The sequence below is a fragment of the Anopheles arabiensis genome, chromosome 2 (genome assembly GCF_016920715.1).
Source record: "Anopheles arabiensis isolate DONGOLA chromosome 2, AaraD3, whole genome shotgun sequence".
Classification (NCBI taxonomy): domain Eukaryota; kingdom Metazoa; phylum Arthropoda; class Insecta; order Diptera; family Culicidae; genus Anopheles; species Anopheles arabiensis.
This window is the reverse complement of record NC_053517.1, coordinates 98,725,800-98,745,183: the sequence shown is the minus strand read 5'-3', so window position 1 is coordinate 98,745,183 and position 19,384 is coordinate 98,725,800. Positions and strand designations below refer to the sequence as shown.

General features: G+C 48.5%; 1 protein-coding gene and 1 long non-coding RNA gene across 5 annotated transcripts in view; one reads left to right on the top strand and one right to left on the bottom strand.

Annotated features, from left to right (window-relative positions):
• The window catches only part of LOC120894384, a 35,436-nt gene that overhangs the window by 2,552 nt on the left and 13,500 nt on the right, over nt 1-19,384 (bottom strand). The window contains exon 1 of one of the 4 annotated variants that reach the window (XM_040296918.1): nt 4,440-8,429. The exons of 2 other annotated variants lie outside the window; for them this stretch is intronic. Coding sequence is in view for 1 of the 2 variants with exons in the window: in XM_040296916.1 (XP_040152850.1) it covers nt 263-310 (48 nt within the window). In the remaining variant the exon portion in view is untranslated. Of the gene's footprint in view, nt 1-262; nt 2,755-4,439; nt 8,430-19,384 lie in introns of those variants that run through there. One more of the 4 variants, XM_040296916.1, reaches the window with a different exon arrangement.
• Nucleotides 2,754-8,975, top strand: LOC120894386. The gene is made up of 3 exons (XR_005738192.1): nt 2,754-2,907; nt 3,020-3,275; nt 8,932-8,975. It is a non-coding gene; the product is annotated as an uncharacterized LOC120894386 (long non-coding RNA).

Here is a 19,384-nt window from a genome sequence, read left to right as displayed (position 1 = left end):
TTTTGCTATTAAAAATAACTAATCCCTATATTTACAGCACAGCACGATGGCGATGGTCAACAATCGGAAGCAAACAACCTTCCCCCCTGCCTGTTTACCAACTCGTGCTGCTGCTGTGGCATTATTATTGCGCTAAGCTCCACGAATGCTCCCGCGAACGCTTACATCGGCACGTAGCCGTTGGCCCGGGGCTTGCCCATTTGAACCACGACTCGTGTCGTGCCCAATTGGAAATTAGTTTGATGGCTTGCGGATGACTCACCACTACCTGGCGACGCTGTGTGTATCTTTCCCTCTGGCTGGGGGACATGCAATCTGCGCGCCAAATCCCATCGAGTCAAATGTCCGGTGAACCGGCTTAACCAAAGAAAAAAAGAAGGCATTTGTATCTCGCGTAACATCGTCACTTCGCAGGCCGGACACACTGCCTGCAAACCGACCCGCCGGACGACCACACAAAGACGACATGTTTACGGTACATGGTTTGGGCTTGGCGTTTTTTTTGCGGTAACTTATGCGCCTTCGCACCACTTCTTCCTCGCGCCGACGTGGTCAAAGATAAATTAAACAATTAATAGCTTTAAACTGAGGTTGTTTTGGGGGGGTAAACAAGGTATCTATTGCAGGGAAGGATCTCTCCTGTCCAGTTTCCAATATCGGTGGCAATCATAGTAATAACTTCTCCCATACCGCATGTTGCTGTCTGGCGTACGCCAAGGGAGACACGCGGAGTATTGCGCAATGCTACGCGTACGCTCGTACGCCGCCGATCGGTGGTTTTCCTTCCCTTTTGAGCGGAATCTTGCTCTACTTGACACTCCTGCGCCACAGTGCGCACACTTTGATATGTGTCCCCTTCCGCGTTCGGCGTACCGCGCCGTGTTCCTGCTGCTGTGTGTGAACGCGCAAGAAGTGAACGGGTGGCGCTCGTCTAAAGAGAATGGAGCGCCCCTGGAAAAGTGTAAGTGTGTGTGTGTCTTAGTTCACCCACTATTTACCGACCAAAAGTCAGTTCAGTTCATGTTGTATTCTTTGTACATTGTGTACTTCCGCTGCAGCAGCACGTTGCTGGTTGTACGGCGCTAAGAAAGTCACTTCCGATCATGGTTAATGGCGGGGTGATCATAGCACACCATGAACGTGTTCGGAAGCATGGGAGGGAGGGGGCACTTGACACAGACGTCATAACAACGGTGTCCATCTGCGTTTCCGCTGTCCTCCCGCACCCGCAGTCGGTGCGGTAATGGTAATGGTGGCTTATTGATTCTTCGGCATTGCGCTTTGGTACTGTTTTCGGTCTTGTTAAATGCTTTACTGCTACTGGAGTTTATTTTTGGAAGCTATGTTGCCATCGAAGAGGCGACGGGGACGGGTGGCTAATGAACGACCTTGATGGATTGGATTCATTGGACGCGCCGGACTGTGGACTCTTTTTCTTCGCCGAGCGCCGAGTTCCGGATGGAAGATTTCGCTGTGCGTCCAAAGTGGATCCGTTTTGTATTGCTTCTGTTACCGTTCGTGTGATCGCTACATCCCTCGGCACAGCAAACGCGAGAACCTGAAACACACAGACACGGAGCAGCAGCAGCAGCAGATAAAGAGCAGAATCGCCCACCACCAGCTGCGCTTTTCTTCAGTTTCTGTTCAGTCGGTGGTATCTTGATCTCTTCCCTCGGCTCGAATGACACCAGTTACCAAGAGTGTGTGCTCGGTGGTACTTTTTCTACCCCCTTGCCGTGTTCTAGAAGGTGTGGATGATGATGATGAACTGACCAAAAGGAAACTGGGCTGCCGCATTCGATCCGGTTAGCACGACCCGGATGCCCCGGCGATCCTGCCCCAGAATCCGGGTTCAATGCCTGAGCGTTGTAATTAGTTGTTGGGTGCGGTCTGATCGGAGAATATCTCCCTTTTCAGTTTGCTCTCTGTGTCTCTCTGCTTCTCGGGATATTCCTTTCTTTACCGTTTGTCTGATTTATTGGATCATTTATTCAAGGGGTATGTACGCGGGCTACATGTGGGCGCTTGCACTGAGCGTTACTGACCGGGTCAATACTCTTCATTTAGGACTGTCATTCCTGTCCGCGGATCGCGTTCGCCAGATGATTCAATCCTTTCCCAATGGTTCCACCAATAAAGTCGCTTCCCTTCTTAACCGATTTTAGCCACTTCTCTAAAAGCCTTTGGAGCCGGATGAGCGCTTCGTACCTTTTTTTCGTTTATTGCTTCGTTGTCCATTATCTCGTGCCATGTGTTCTTTAACATAAGCTTTAAATATTTGCTCCATTCCATCCTGCTACAGAGGGCAACTCCTCTCTCGAGGCATGACAGCTGATCGAATCGGTTTTCAGTGAGTTTTTCCTTTTGGACAGAAAATGCGATAAAAGCAGAACGGCGATATGGTTACGCTCGATGAATCCCGCTTCCGGGTGTTGTGTTAACATAGTAGGCCGGGTTTTTTTTCGTTGCTGGGCTTCTCCACCACCATTGTCAAGCGATACTCTGTCAGTGGCTTCAGTCTGGTTTGCATTGCACACTCCCCGGTCGCCTTCGCCTTCGGGTTCGCTGTCTGCGCGGTGCCTCGGTGCTATCGAATGACCTCGAGCACGGCCTCAAGAGTGTCACGGTTTGGCGACAGCGTGCTCTTTATTGTCCGTGTTCTTCGTGCCATTCAGCAAGTGCTGTGTGTGTGTGGTGTGTGTAGAATCAGTGTGGTATTATGTGTGGTTGATGCATTAAAGATGAGCATTTAATTTTGCGGTTGGGCTGTTTGTTGATTGATACACTTCGCTTATTAACAGCATTTGGAAGTTGCTGCTGTTAATGTTGTTGCTTTCATGCCGTACAGCGTTCTTGAAGCCAGTGCCCATAAACAGAGATAATCGAAAGTGTGATAAACGGTTAAGTGTAGGGATTTTTTGTTGGTACATTTAAATTCAACGTTTAAAAAACCCTCATATACTGGTCAAACGCAAAAGGAACATATTAATAATGGTAATACTTTTTTTTTTTGTTACAGAATATTCTTCCTGTGCCAATGCCCTCTCTCCACCACTCCGGCGTGCAGCGAAGCTTCCCTACAATCGATTAATAATGATGCCATAAAAATGAAGCTTTAATTCTGCTTAATTACCAAGCTCCATACAGTGCCGCAGGCGTCAATTCTCGCTTGATTGGAGAATAAGCGACACGAACCGCACTTTATCGAACGGGCACGATACGCATCCTGAAAAAAAGTGGCGGCACGACGATCCTTTCATTTCGCTTCCTCTTGTGTTAGTGGCCACCTTTCATAGTGTCCATTTATTTTATTGTGCGTTGTGATAAAACAATATTAACCATCACGGATGCGTATCATAATCACCCCCCCCCTCCCCCCCCCCCCCCCCCATCTTCAGACCGGTGGTTTCCGTCATCGTGCCAAACACAATGCGCCCCACGGGCTGTACGACCTTGCCCCTTTGGCAGAATCTCTTTAGAGAGAGAGAGGGGAAGATGGAGCCCCCGGAGGCATCATCGAACGGATCCTATTATTGTTTGCGGATCCGCGCGAGTAGTAAAATCATGAAAAGAGCGCGAACGCACGATCGCGAACATTCCTCCCAATAGGTAGTGACCGAACCAAACAAAAAAAAAACGGCATCCCCCGAGCGAAGATGTCGTCGCAAAAAAGGATTCCCCCGCAGCAACGTAGAGTTGGTATGGTTGATAGTAAATCACGTCACTTTAAAAAGAAGAAGAATATGATAAGAGAATGAACGTAAAGCGCAGCTTTAAAGAAAAGACACATAACAACACCCGGAAACAGGTTGTGGTTCTCCCGGGGTCCCACAATCAATGCTGGTTGGCTGTTTTTTTTGCTCGACGTCACCGAGCCGAGAAGGTAGTTTCTCTCCAAACGTTGGGCCCTGCTGGCTGTGTACCGTAAGAGGAAAGCCGTAAAAATCTGGAGGGTTATTCGATTAGCATTTTCATATGATTTGAGGCTGATGGCATTGTCCGACCAGGAATCGTCGGCAGATGGTGTTTTTTTGTTTATGGCCATCAAGAATTCCGCACAAGTCTACGCCGGCCGAAGAGCAAGAAGCCCCGTGTGTGTGTAGAAATGTATTTTTTTGCACCTAATCACATGTAAATGCGTTCCATTGGCAGAGAGAAAACCTGTTGCTCTGCTGTAGCTCAGGAATACTTGGATCTTCTTTAAATTGCCTTGGCGCTACGTGATTCGACTTTGGGTGTGTGTTATTTTTAAACCCAAAGCCTCCCCCGGCCTGCTGAGACGAGAAACAAACAACATAGTTGGGGTGAACAACAACAACACCTCCAGAGAGTGATGATGACTCCACCGCACACCCTTCGACGAGGCGAGGCGAGTGTTGTGTTGTTTATCTCCGACGAAAACCCGTACGTTGTATTAATTTCGGACTTCAAAATTTTACCTTTCTTGGGTGTGGTGTGTCGAGATTGAGACGACAAAATATCCACCAACGCGTTCGTTCTTGGCGGCTGGCCTAAATCTTTCACCACCGCGATTTTGGACGCGCGGCTGCGGCTGGCACCTTGGTCACTGAACTAACGGGCAACGACTGACCGTGCGGGCGTACCGGTGGACTAGTTTTGTGCATTCTGCCGGATGAATCATGAATCCTCGCCTCGTTCTCGTGTAGTTTGTATGCAGATCAGCGAGCCTACGAGGCCTGGTGGATTTTCCTCCGCTGGATGCACACTCAATGTCGGGTGTTGCAAGACAAACAAATGAGTCATATGCGGCGGCAAGAACCGAAGAGAGTTCAACAAACGCTACCAATGCTTGTGGTGGCGTTGGAATGTATGCGACTGCTGCAGGATGTTTTGCTGAATTCCAATCAATCGATTCGGAGGAATCCTTGAACGATTCGTTTGCCCAACTGAATCGATGAAAGCTTAGTCAGCAATCAAAGCTAGGGCTAGATTACGTGGGTGTTAATTGAATATTGAGTACCATCAGTTGACACTTCATTCTGAACAATGCCTGCATGAATTGAATGCCTGCCAACATATGAAAACATACATATTGGCCGATTAGCATAGGAATGTTCGAACTTACCCGAACGAACGAACCGATCATAAATAAACGGCCTATGCATCACCATCACCATCACCTTCCCATTAAATATCGATCATCTTCGGGGCGGATTTCCTTGGCTGATGCAACTCCGCCTATCAAATTGGTAAGTGTGTGTGTGTGCGCGCACGCGCGATGCGTCTTTGCCTGGTCGGGGCGGGTTTCTTGATCGCTAACCTTGATCGCTACCGACTTGATCGTGGCCCTCGAGACCTACTCGCGAGGCTATCGCTCAAACGCGCTGGCGATGGCGAAATGCTGCCGTCCAAATGGTCGATGAACTCGTCCCTCCGCCGGTCAAACACCACCCCAAACTACAAAACCTTCAAAACGGCATAGACAAGCAGCCAGGTCCTCACACACACACCCTTCGGACACCGCTCAATCAAAACGATCGATCGCGCTTTGATGATCGATGCAAGATGCGCGATCAGAGTGCAGCGTGTGGCCTCCTCTACCCGTGGCGTTGGCTGTGGCGATGACGGTTGCGTAACGGAAAAAGCAAATTAAATTTAAACCTTTACCGGCCAGCTAGCTTCACCTTTCCTTCCTTCCTTTCCTCGCCTTTGCTCCATCGTAAGCACCAGCAACAACCAAAAATCGCAACCTCGCCCCGAACGACGAAAGCATTCACACGCCGAAAGTAAAAGTGACGCTCGTTGGTTGGTTCAACACTTTCAATGTCATTTCTTTTGGACGCCATCGGGGTACGATCGTTAAAAAGAAGAATCGGAACAACAACAACATATTTTTGGGGAGGTTCGGTGGTTTCGCTGGACAGGGTGTAGTAGCAGCGAGTGGGAGCAGGTTGTGTTTCTTGCGCGTTAAAATGAACACAACGAACTCTGGGCCGGGCCGGAGCGGCAGTTTTGCAGATTTGTTTTCTGGTACAGACCCAGAAAGAAAAAGGGGAGGAAGGTGGACGGGGTGTATGTGAAGCATTATGCAAGCAGCTTCGCTCGATCGGAATCTGCGTGACGAACGAAAAGGTATGCCTTGTGTGTGAATTTGGTGTTATTGTGTCACCACCAGACAACGAACCCCTCAGATAATGTGGCGTCGTCGTCCGTGTCTCGCGTGTCCTGCTTTCGTATTGCGGTATAAGGAAGCGAAAGACACACAATCACCTGGAAGGACACATATTCGTTTCGGCTGTGTGTGCACGATGAAATAATACATTTAATTAGTGTATTTATGTAACGTTTGCCAGTAGATGACTATTCAAGTTTAACGAAAACCTCTCCGATTACATTTTGTTTCCTCTGGTTTTTCTCCAGTTACGATTCGGACCGTTACAAATCTTTCTTAGGCGAATTATCAATTACTTCAAAGAGAAGAGATAATCGACAGAAGATCAAGCGAGAGACAGTGTCCGATGTTTGTTGAAGCACATCCACCGAGGCAGTGGGATTGATACGCTGCTTCTTGCTGCTCCAACTCGCTGCGCCTATATTCCAATAGACTTCGACCGGTGGCAACACTTTCAAAACGGTAGTGGAAGCGCCGATCGCACGAATGTGAAGGTTAAGAGCTGCGTCCCGTACAGTTGGCGTCCGCGTTGTGGCTTAATATTGGCGCCCGAACAACGCTACGTCGCGCCTTGATTCTTGATCCTGAATCCCGATGGCAGCTGCTGATGGCACTAATGCATCCGGGTAAATGGGAGACACTCCGTGTGAGATGCGTTACAGTGAAAATAGCATGCCATTTGCACAAACATTAGAGGAGAAGATTTATTGCCCAAGCGGCTTAGATATGCATAGTGAAGAGAAGGGAGCAAACCTTCCTTATTGGAAATTAGAAGTAGGCTCAGTATTTTACAATTTATCTCAGTATTTTTACAATAATTTACAAAATGGTATATCCAATCCAACACAGCTCAAATACAGCACAAAACCTGAACGATAACGGAGTAGTGCTTCAAAAATCCCTTTCAAATGCTACCGCCAAGAGCACCACCAGGCGAACCACATTTACTGAACAGAGCAAATAAACGTCTATTGCTTTGCTTCGCTACCGCTTCCAAGTCCCTGTTTTTGTGAGTGTTGGTTTGTTTGCAAAATGCCAGCAAGCAAACCCGCAAGGCAAGAACAATTTTCGTAAAACGGCACTACGCGCGCGCCCTGTTTTCGGTGTGTTTGTTTGCGCCGTGTCAATGCCAAGAGTAATTCCCCAAGAGAGTAGTTCCAAGTGCGCTGCTACGGCTTGTAATAGGTGTTTCTGTACGTTCTGTGGGACATTTTTTCCGTCTTGATTTACCCAGATTTCTTCCAACTGTTTGCTTTCAGAATAGAGTTCTGAGCTGTCCCGAAGTTGTCGGCTTCCGGCATTCATTCCGGACAGCGTCCAGCGGGGATTTACCCTGCCATGGGTCATTAACACGCTCGCATCGATAACATAGCATCATCGTGTGCGTGTGTGTGTAATGTTTATCTTTCCCGCAGGTCCAAGCAGTAGCCAAGCGACACTCATGATCGCGTCGAGAGTGGTGCTCGGTGTCGTTAAGAATTCCTCAGAATTCCTGCTTACTACCCGCTGCTTAGAGCTCTACACTAGAGGGCCTAGTCATCGCGAGAAAACCTTGTGACTCACCACTGCGACTCGCTTAAGTGTTGATCAGCACAAATTCTTCATTCCACCGATGTGCTCTCTGGGTTGTTGATCGGTTTGATATCGTGAGCCACCGATAGAGCAGGACGGGGGCGAAGGTTTGCCAATTTATTTGAACCTTGGAACCTCCCTCAATAGCCTCCTACACCGATTGCTGGCACAGCGGTGTGCGCTCGTTTTCCCAGCATTCTCTAAGCGCAAGCAAAAAAGCAAAAAATAAAACAACAAGCGATCTCTTCGGTCCCGCGATCACCTAACCCAGCGGGTGGTGCGATTTTAGTATTTCGCTTTTGAGGTGATCCATTTTCCTCAGCCCTCAGTCAGCAGCATGTCGACTGCGGTGCGAACGACTTCTTCTAGCGCAAAACTGTCGTCATTTTCATGTCAGAAGGTCACTCGCGTGTACTTGTGTACTTGTGACGATGATGATAACCTCAATCTTTGCGCAGTTTTGTGGGCCGCCAGCCCAAGGGAGAAGGATGAAGCGGCGTCACCTTTTGCATGGGAGCTCTGGGGGATTGTTGAGCAATCTGTGTTGTATTTTTGGGGTGGCCCCATGCGGCTTGGGAAAATGTTAAAGTCAACGCCACAACCTTTGATAGTGGACAATGTGTAGCGCCTTTCCGTCGCTTGTCGTCCACTTGACACGGCCCACTGGTACAAATTGGTGTACAAAACGCAATGTGTCGCAGTGAGTAGTGCGCAAGCGGGAAACCCGATGGCCTCCGAGCACAGGTGGGCGTGCGTGAGTGACACCTCGCAAAGGCAGATGACTCCCATAAGCCCCCCCCCCCCCCAACTTCCTTCCTGTGCGCCTCGGCTGGGTCCGGTATGCTAATGCCGCTGCATCCATCATGCACACGCGTGCATGGTCGCATCTTGTCCCTTTCTACCCGCCACCGTGTGGCCCGTTGCATCGGTCGTGTGCTTTCGAAGGTGAGAGTCAATGACGCGTACAGCTCGTTTGCTTGCTCGACTGCGCTCGACCGGAGCGACTGGGCCAAAATGGACCGTGACCGCGAAAATGCTGACGACAACAGCCACCGACAGCGCCCCGTACTACTGGACGTCGACGTCTTTTTGACGCGGGCGCGCGGATTAAGCATTCCACCGCGTGGCTAGGTGGCTGTGTGGCACGATTTATGTGTCGTCCGGACTACCGCTGCTCGTGCCGCTCGTGATAATCACTAACCTACTGAATTATGGCATCTCCGCAGCAAGCCGATCGGTAGCGTAGCGACTTTGGTACGGTAGTGCCGGCCCGAAGGACATCTTCGCCGGATTCACTTGCTACTAGCCACAACACAACACCCGCAGACAACATCACCACCGGGGCTTACCGATCGAACGTATCGCATACCACACACCAGTTCGATTCCAATTGGACAACCAGCAGGCCCTTCGCAACCCGAACCAGGCCCTGGAACTGGCTAAATCCCGGGGTTTGCCGGCTCACTAACCTTCGACACACTAATAATAGTAATAATTATTCAATGTTGTGCGGTGGCTGGCTCGGCCGATCGAATTCCCCCCGGCACCCGCTCGCAAATGGACGTGATCGTTACAAATCGTTATTTCCTCCGGATCTTACGCCGGGGCCCGGGGACAATCCATCACATTGTCGTGGGGCTGCTGCATAAAGGAGCATTCACAGGTGGCAATGATGGTGGCGTTTTCACTGGCGACCGGTGTGCCGATCGCGGCCGAAGGTAATTGAATTAAAGCGAGGTTTAAGAACGATCTGTTGCTGGCCCAAACCCAGGCGAAATCGAAATTGATTTGTCTCTCTCTCTCTCTCTCTCTCTCTCTCTTTCTGTCCGGCCAGTGGCATGCATGGCAAGATATTTCAGGGTTGTGCCGCTCGGACATTGGACGAAACGAAGCCACTGGGGTTGGGTTGTTGGAGGTGGAAAATCCGACTCAAACCGATTATGAACGCCACCACGGCTCGCCGGTACTAACCTGGAAGAGAGAAGAAAAAGAGGGTAGACGACGAAAGGTTAATTGAATGGAACTCGCTATGTGAACGTGTCTATTAGATAGCTGAGAACGAATGTTTTGGGACTGTGTAATCACAATGATTGTACATAATTAGTTGTTTAAAGCACTAAACAAAGTCCTAAAGGAGCGTGTTTTTCTCGCGCTCCATGTGTGTCTCCTCACGCTGTTTACTATTCCGTGATAATTTGTACTGCTTTTGGCACTAATTATCGCTAAGAAAAAAAAGCATTTCTATTAGCAATTCTTCCCCTCTGTGCCCGGATAAAAGCATCCCGTTTGTGTTAGGCATAAACAAAGAATATGACGCTTCCTTTTCGATGTATTTGTCACAAAACCGCTGTGCCTAATGCACTCACCACCGCTCAGTGTCATTGTACGCCGTGGGTCCACGTCGCCGCGACGTACACCAAGTGCAAAAAGATCATAAAGAAAACATGATAATTTGTTCCGTCAAGTGAAGATCGCGTAGTGGAGATCGGGAGGGCAAGTGGCACACTTGGGCGAGGGCCCACAAAAAGGTGATCTCGGCGGTGGTGCGATCGGTCGGTCAGGGCAGCAGTGTTAAAGCTGTGACGATAATCTTTCTCACCGGTAGCAGCCGCTACCTTGTGTGATGATGATGGGGTCTTTATAACCTCCTTCTCCTTCTCCTCCCCTCCTCCTGCTACCACGATGCTGTGTGTAGTGACGATGCAGAGATGTGCAAGGTGTGGATGGCGCCGGGCCATTTCGTCTCTCTCAACAACAACAACAACAGCACAGCTGATTGCATAATTATGCCAAGGTCAGCAAAAAGAGCCCTCCCTTTTGAGATGTTATGTCGGCTGGGACGGCGGGTGGGGTGTCGGTAGTGGTGGCCAGTTATCGTTGCGATGGTAATTAGAAGCAACGCGGTGCAGGCGCAGGGAGAGAGCACACAGCTTCTCGCACGGTCGCTTTTTTTTTAAAGAGGCATGAGAAAACATGCTGGTTGGAGATTTTGGTGTGCTGGTGCGTAACATAATACGGCATCATCCGGTCGGGCACCGGGAACGAAGGGCACTTTAAAAGCTGGTGTAGTGTCAAATTGCAACCGACTGACATTCCCTCACCATTTCGTTTGCTTTTACCCAGTAGGTCACTGGGACATGTGAACGATAAGATGACGAATCTTTTAAAAGGCATTTTTACTTCAAAGAGAGCCTACGGAAATGCCTCTTCTATAAGTAAGAAAAGACAACTGTCTGGCAGTAGATACACTGCCGCGCGTCCGTGATGTGATTAACTATTCTGCCTTCGAAACCACACCGTCGAGATACGGCGGGAGCTCAGCGTCGGCTGTCAGTGTTGTGGCAGCAGAGCTAATCTCACCGATCAATCTCAGCCGATTGCAGTGCGACCCCGACCTTCCCGGGCCTGATCGGTAGCTCCGAGCTCCCTGAGAGTAGCGAGACTGCGATTCGATCGTTCGATCGTTGCTCTGAGCATCGGGAATTCTTAGTGAGCACCCGCATATAAGGTTCTATTAATTTTCGTTCTTGTACCGGCAGCATGAATTTGAAGGTTGGAAGTTGCTTTTAGAACGTTCAAGCAACAGCAGCAGCAGCAGCAACGGTTCATTGCGTTCTAAGCACGATCAAAGCACGAAGATCGATGCGATCTATATCGGTTTTGTAGCGCGTTTTGTCGTTTAAGGAATAGCAATCACTGTTGCGAAAACGCCTGGAATGTGCTTAAAATAATTAATTAAACTCTTTACATTTTAACCGCACCGAGTCATTTGATCGGCAGATCCTATCCCTACACCTTATCCACAAACCAAGATTACAACAGCCTGTGGCTTGTGGCAATACTCGCACGTACTTTAGCCCGTACGACATCGCCGCAGCTATTGCATCACAGCTTAAAGTCGTTCTGTTTTACGATTATCGTTCTGGTGCCGTTTTCGGTATTGCGGGCTTGCAGTGATCGCATGCGCAGGGATCACTTTATTACACTCGGCGCGTGTACTCGGCGTACTCTCTAACCATCCCGAAAGTGTGGTGACATCTTCAACGTGCAAGCGCTGCAAAAAACGCCGCTTGACAAATGCCGAACGACCGTCGAGCAGGGATCACGCTTAGCAGTGCACTCGCATGACTGACAGACAATGGGGCCTGACGGTTCAGGATACTGCGCACAGGAGGAATTAGGTCACTATGGAGTGTGTCGCTGCCGGTGTGTGTCGCAACGCCGGTTTGAACCTTTCGGTAGCAAAGTGTGACGCTCCAAAACCGCACCACCTTGGCGTGAGGGAATTCTTTTGGCAAACGCTATTCAGCAAGAGGTCAACGGCGGTGTCACAGTGGTTGTGACACGCAAATCCTGATGCTTCTATCTAACTAGGCAGCGTTGAGGGGCAATTATAAAAGCAGCTCGTCGCCGAAGTGAGTTAGATCGTGATGGGAATGTTAGTACATGGGTTGGAGTGAAGCTTGTACCAATGGCAGGCTGTGCAAGAATGGTTAAAAAGGCATTTGCTTTGCCTAATATCTATCGCACTAATATATGCCCATCTTTTCAATCTTTTCAACCTCCTCCAGTAAAAGAAAAAAAGTGATAAAAGTATGTATTTGCTTTCAATTGCATTGATTAGCATTTTTTTTTCTTCATCGTTTTATCTCACTTCAGTTCACCCTCGAAGGCCACTTCTGAAGGCGGGCCATATACTCCAATGGTGGTCGTGGTGCTGGCGCTTCCACACGTCTACCCGAAAAAAGTGCGTCTCTTTAGCATACAATAAGCATACAATGCGGCCGTAGTTCATCGTCACCATGCAAGAAATCGCCCCCATCTCTCTCTCTCTCTCTAAAGCCAAAAATTCAAACCAGCCCGCCACAAAGAAGGAAATATAAATGCTGCGCTTCATTCACCCACTGACACAGAAAACGCGACACGAAAGACTTCAACGCTAGCATCGGCGGGAAGCGTGTGCGCTTCGGTTTGTTTGGGTTTTTGAGCAGTAGCGTAGACGCCGCGACTTCAACGCTGTCGATTCTTTTGTCTGGCGCACACGGCCCTTTGCTCTCCGGTCTCCCCCACCCCCTGACCGTCCCTTTTGCGGTGGGAGATGTTTTGAAAAATTAATTTACGATTTGCGCTTCGCGTTTCCCTTCGGCCACGATAAATCTCCTCTCGCGTGATAAATGTTTCATTGTGGTGTTGGGGAATGGCACCGAAACGAAAAGAGGTGGTAGTGTTGGAATGTGAATCGATGCTGTGCTGTTTTTTTAGAGTTAATATTGAGAGATTGAGCTTAAATATCATTCAGAGTGACATTCTTAAGATCATACTTTTTTGTCGTCTGCTTCATGCAACAGCAGCTGACCTTATTCTACCTTCTGATTTATGTTCCCGCAGGCAATCTGGCTGTATCCAGCACGATCATTGGCCAGCCGAGTGGTGACGCATGATGTGTGCCGTGTAGTGGTGGGAGCTCCGAATCGGAATCAATTCCAGAGCCGATTCCGAATCCGGATTCGATACTGGAGTGAATCCGTAGCTGACTCCGATTCCGGAATTGACCCTGGAGTCGGAATTGGACCAGAAATCGCAATCAGTTCCGGAATCGGAATCATAATTGGCTCCGGAATTGGAATCGGAGTCAGAATTGGCTCCGGAATCAGAGTCAGTTCTTGTAACGAAGTTCTACAACCGGAATCAGTGCCGGAATCTCCATGGGAATGGATCGTTACAAGTAAATTTGAGTCCTATGATTGTATAGATAGCTGCCAAGAACCCAAACGCTTATTCTTATAGAGATACCGAAAACGAATTGGATTTCGGAGACTGATTGCGGTAGTCGACTCCGATTCTGGAGCTGATTTCGATTCCCAAGCCGATTTCGAAACTAATACGGGAAACTTATTCCGAATCAGCTATTTGGAATCGATTCCACAAAAATTAGGAGCTAGTTGGAATCGATTCCGAACAAAAAAATCATTTTTTCCCAACACTAATGCCATGGTTAGAAGTCTTTTTTAGGAAGTTTTGCTACAACTTCCAACCCCCTCCCCTATACCCCCCGGGAGAGTAAGCGATAGAATGGTTGATTTGTCACGCACACGTGAGTCCCTTCCTTGTCACTATCCTGCCGCAAATCGTGAGCACAAATTTAGCGAATGTTGTGTGCTGCGCGTGTACAAGACAACGATCGTGTCCGGGGACTCCAACAGGGGAAGGAAAAATGAAACAGAGCAAACCGGAGCTGGTGCCATGTGGTCATGTTTTATTTAGTACCCCTGTTCGAATCCAGAGAAGGGGAAAGAATAGTGTGCACATTAGAAGGTAGTATTTATTACCGTCATTATGCAGCGGGGATATACTATGTAGCAGAATGTTTGCTGGCGAAGCCTGTACCCCAAACAAATGCGTTTACGCAGTGTGTTGTTCCTAGCAGCTCCGGGCCTGAAGATCCGGCTGTGTTTGATTTATGAATTTTACAGTGTTTTTGCTTGTCTTTTGCTTGCTTGAAGCATCAACAATGTGTGCCTATTTGTTTGCACAAAAACACACACACGCACACACAAAGGGCTTCCCTAGTGAACTATAAACCTTCTGCAGTAGCATTCAGGTGCATCCAATCAACATTGCAAAGGGGGTCTCTGATAATGCTTCCAACCGATGCAGCTCATTAGAACATTTTGCGCAATACAAGCGTGTGGGATAAACAACACGATGAAGAAGAGTAGAAGAGACGTACAAAATGCACCAAACAAACCACTGTGCTGCTGCTTCTACCAGTGACGAACCCAGTTTCTTGTTGCGGTTGCCAACAATGCGCGGGCACCAAACAGTTTCACAGCCAACAGTATAACAGCGCACGTTAAACAAATGGTGAGCTGGTGGTGGTACAGTGTTAGTGCACCCTTAACACCGCCGAAAGCAAACCCATTTTGTAAGCCCAATGGGTGGAATGGGTTTTGCAATGGGAGCCGCAACGCTGGCAAGCTCCAAGCAGGGTTGGAATAAACGAGCTAACACACAGTGGAAGAAAATGCTTTCTATTTGTGTCACACTTGATTGAAGCAAACAGGCAGGTGTATTGGCCTTTTTCGAATTGCTCAAATTAAGGGTTTTTTATTCGCCTCCCTAGGTCACAGTGTTGGGGCTACCCTCCCATTTGTCATATGACATTTTCTCACCGCCGTCACGGTACACCGCCAAAGATTGATCGGAGCCGATAAGTTTATCTTTCCCATTTCTATTGTAAGCTTTCCGAAACACAACACACCACCAGCAGCGGCAATAGTTTGGCAATAGTAATTAATGCTTGTTTGCCAACATCATCATCATGCTTGCTGCTTGCAATTTGTCACAAGAAAAAGGTTGCATTAGCAGACAGCATCGGCAACAGTGAAGATAAGATCGAACTGCACTCTACCCGCAACCCGGATCAAGACGGCTGGACGGCCGCTAGGCTCGCTGGTACCGCTCGATGTTGCTACAACAATGCGTCACATTCAAAACCCAACCCCGTAGGCGCCGTAGGCGTGTGTGATCCGGCTTTTGTACGGCAGCACACACCGTTACTTTACTTTAGATTTAGATCCTTTTCCGTCTGTTTTGTGTGCACGAGATCTGTTGTTCTGGCCTGATTGTCGTCACGTGATTTTACAATCCTTTGCCCAAAACAAAACAGCAAAATCCCCGGATACAGTAGAACCGACCTAAGTGTGCACACGGCGTGCGTGTTTGGGGCAGTGTGGGTAACGCTTAACCGTTCTTACTCATTCTCAGGCGCCTCCGTGCGTTTTATTTTTAGACGAGGCGGATTTTACGATCCGTTTCGTTGTTTTTTCTTTCTTTTTTGCTTTGTCTATGTACGAGATTAATGCTCCACGGTGTGGTGTGTGACGAATGGTGGCTCCGTACGGGTGCCGCTGTTAAAGTTTGCTGACGCTTTGACTATTTTTACGCCAAGAACGTGTCGCGAACCGTTACGTTTCGCACGGAAGCATTCGCTTGGCAAAAGGGTGCCGGATCTGGTTGTGGTTTATTTTAGTTTTAGTTTTCGTTTTTTTTTTCTATTCACCTAATGCCCTGATGAGAAGATGGGGCACGTTTTTGTGCGAGTGCGATGATGCTACTGACAAAGTAAAGGGTGATTCCCCTCCTGGGGTAACGCTATTCGCGGCGTTTAATATTCAACGTAAGGAACTGAACAAACAAAAACAGTCACCCCAAAAAGGGCAACGAACGTTTAGTTGCGTTTTGCTGGTGGATTTGCGCACGGTTCAATCGTTAACAGTGACCTATTTTTGAGCCGATCGCAACGTATTACGTACCGAAAGCAGCCGCCGCAAGGCACATGATTAATCCTGAACCATATCGTTAGCCTTTTGATCGATATTGTGAGGGAAAGTATCGCGGTGTGTAACTGCATAATGTACCGAGAAAATTAAATTGTCCCACCATAGAAAGAGAGAGAGAGGACGAGAAAGTCGGGCCGTTGCATAAGGGCACCGAAAGGATCAAAGCAGCGAAAGCCCTGGGAGAGCAAACACGAGTTTGCCGTAAGCACGGGCAAGTATTAGCGAAAAAGGAGGCGGAATGAATTGTCATTCATTTTCTATCAATCATTTAATCTGCCAGAGCGAGCGCTAAAGCGCGAACCGAGCACTCGAACGGGGCTACTAAGATCCAGATCACGATCATACGCGACCGTGTTGCGTGCGTTCGATCCTAGGAAATGAGCTGTACAGTACAATGAACTCTCTCTTTTTCCTCCTAAAGGTGTGCCTGAGGGTGTAAGTCACAACATAATCACTCGTCGCTCGTCAAGAGGAGATTAAAAATTAATCAAAATATGGCTAAGCTATTCGGTGCGTCGGTGCGAGGATCACCCGTGGTTGCGCCGTAAGCAAACGTTCGTTCGTTCGCCCAACACCCGCTGTCAACTGACCTACAAAAAGCCGATGTTGCACCGCAACATTTTAGGGCAGTTCTCGGGCACGCTAGCAAAGCGGGTCTTCTCACGCACCCCGGCGTGGAGATGGGTGCAGCAAATGGACGATCGGCATCCGATAAGCACGCCATCGATCCTCGCAAAATCGAGCGCACGCCGGCGCGCAATACCTCCAAGTGCGCAAGTGCATGCAACTTCGGCGGCACCTTAAGCTTTTGCAGGTTGACCAACACACACACACAAACGCGCGCGCGCGATCATACTGTGGACAGCGGCAGGCATGACTCCACTCCAAAGGGCAGTGCAATGTTTGACGTGATATCGCGCGTGTCCCATCATCGTTTGCCGCGAAAGAAAGGCATGAAAACTCACACACCTGCTGGCTGGTGGTGGTAATGGTAGCGGTGATCGTTATCGCGTGCTGCAACCTGTGGCCGCATGAAGAAAGATACAAGGCGGGATAGTTTTGCAACGTGTCTCTAATGGTCAGGGTGCTGCTGGTGCTGCGTTGGAGTGCTACTCCCCGTTGCAGGGTTAATTAAAACGTTTTAAGGGCAACCGAGAACCACCCATCGGTTTGAATGGGACGGCGCAAAATATTTCTGCAACACTGTTGGCAACACACAAACACACACGCACGCGCTCTGCATGATACCGATTAGTGGAGTTGACAAATGTAGCTTAGTTCGGAAATGGACGGGTTCGTCGCTTGAAGTCTTTCGACTGAAAGTAAGGGTTCGTCGCTTGAAGTCTTTCGACTGAAAGTAAAGGTTCGTCGCTTGAAGTCTTTCGACTGGAAGTAAGGGTTCGTCGCTTGAAATCTTTTGATTCGAATGATGCTACAGACATCGTATTTTTCTCTTCGTCATCATATAAATTTAATTTTAATCACGCCAACTCAATTGACGCATTGACTGTCACTTCTTATTGCAAATATAATGCTCCGATCGTTCGCGGCTGACATTTAATTAAATACGCTTATAATTAGATTTCAGTTTATCTATCGAATCGCACAAAGCATCTTGTTTTTAATTTATTGATAGCAATCTAGAATTCCTTCGGCGGTTTGCGTGACGAGCGATGCCGTTTCATGCCGTTTCTAATAAATATAAAACAGAGATACCAACACTCCTTTTAAATGATTCCAACAACACACAACACAGCGGCTGTGTTTGTCGTATTTTTTTCTTCTCTATGTAGTTTTGAATCTATGTCACTGTGCGAGAAGAACAAGAAGCATCATCCGCTCTAGAACGATACCTGTACCTTCGTTTTTTACACGACACCTAATGAATGTGCAAAAGACGAGATGTTCTTTTTTTGTTTTGTTTTTGCATAACAGTGCCCAAGATGAGTTCTAGATGTCGGTTGAGATCGGTTTGTTCTTTCGAAGCCGCGAGGAAGATGGGCGAATTGACCCTATGGGGAAGCGGGAGGCCCCGCAAGAGGAAAGGGAAGTTTGCTGCCGATACGAAGCGGCGGTACGATCACCATTGAACCGTCGGATCCGCGCTCGTTCATCGGCGGAAGATGCAAATTGCGACCGACTGCAGTGGTGGCGCGGTAATGATCGATCATCGCCATAAACACTCCTCGCGAGAAGCAGGGCAGCGGAGCGAAACCTTACCATCGCCATGCTACACCATCATCGTGCGCCAGCGATCGCATGCTAGCTACGTGTTCGTGGCCACGTTGGCTGGGGCGATATCCTCCTCTCCTGTGCGATCATCGTTTGAACAGCTGATCTACATGTTTTGAAGCCAGCTTGGGCCCTCGGACTCGGTGACGAGCAAAATTGGAGCGTTTACTGGAAAAACGGTCGACCTTGGTAGAGCAACAAGGAGGAGGGGGGGGGGCGGTAAGAAGGTCGCCTATTTTTACCCTACTTCTGGCTCTCCCCCCTTTCTGACGGTTGCCTGGGCACTGTATATTTAAATATTTTCATTGCCACGCACGGACGTGCGGGAATGAATATAGCGCGGACCATTTGTACGTGGTGTGTAAGACATCGATCGCTTCTCACAAGTCGAACGATCCGTGTGCATGTTGTGGCTTGCTATTTGCTTTTGGTGGAGGCGATCCTGGCATACTTCCGGATTGAAAAAAGACACCACGAGAGTGCAAAGACTTTGACACCATTCAATTACCTCAATTTTGAAGCTGATCATTTGCAGGAGGGGGGAAGTATTAAGACGCGTCTCCTCTTTTTAAAAGGTCAATTATGTAAGCTGTAGTCTATTTGGGAACTGAAATTAAGGCTCGATAATCCTCTTAGCTTGATGATTGCGGCTTTTTGTTTCCCTTTTTGGCGCTACTGTGTTTATTCTCGATACTTTAATGGGGCCTTTTTTATTGATTCGATGCGAACAATTTCGCACTTTATACTTTTTGCCATGCAACACGAGCCATGTGTAAAAAAAATGCACAAAAATCTTCAGCAACCATCAGCATCTACATTACTAAATAAAATGTATTCAGGCGTTTGCCAGTGTCCAGTGCGGTCGTGGCTGTTGTTGCAAAATCCCACTTTGGAGTACCATTTCGAGGTCTTTCTTTCTCGCGGGCCGATAAGACAAGAGCGATACGTGATGGATGCTGCCTATGCGCGCAAGAGCGCGTATGCAAATCGTTTGCGCATATGCATGGTGAAGAAAAATCCACCCATTCTCGGCTGCTGCGGGCCGTGATGGAGCCGCGCAAGATTGGCCGGTGTTAAGTGTGCAAAAACACTAGATAGTAAGCAG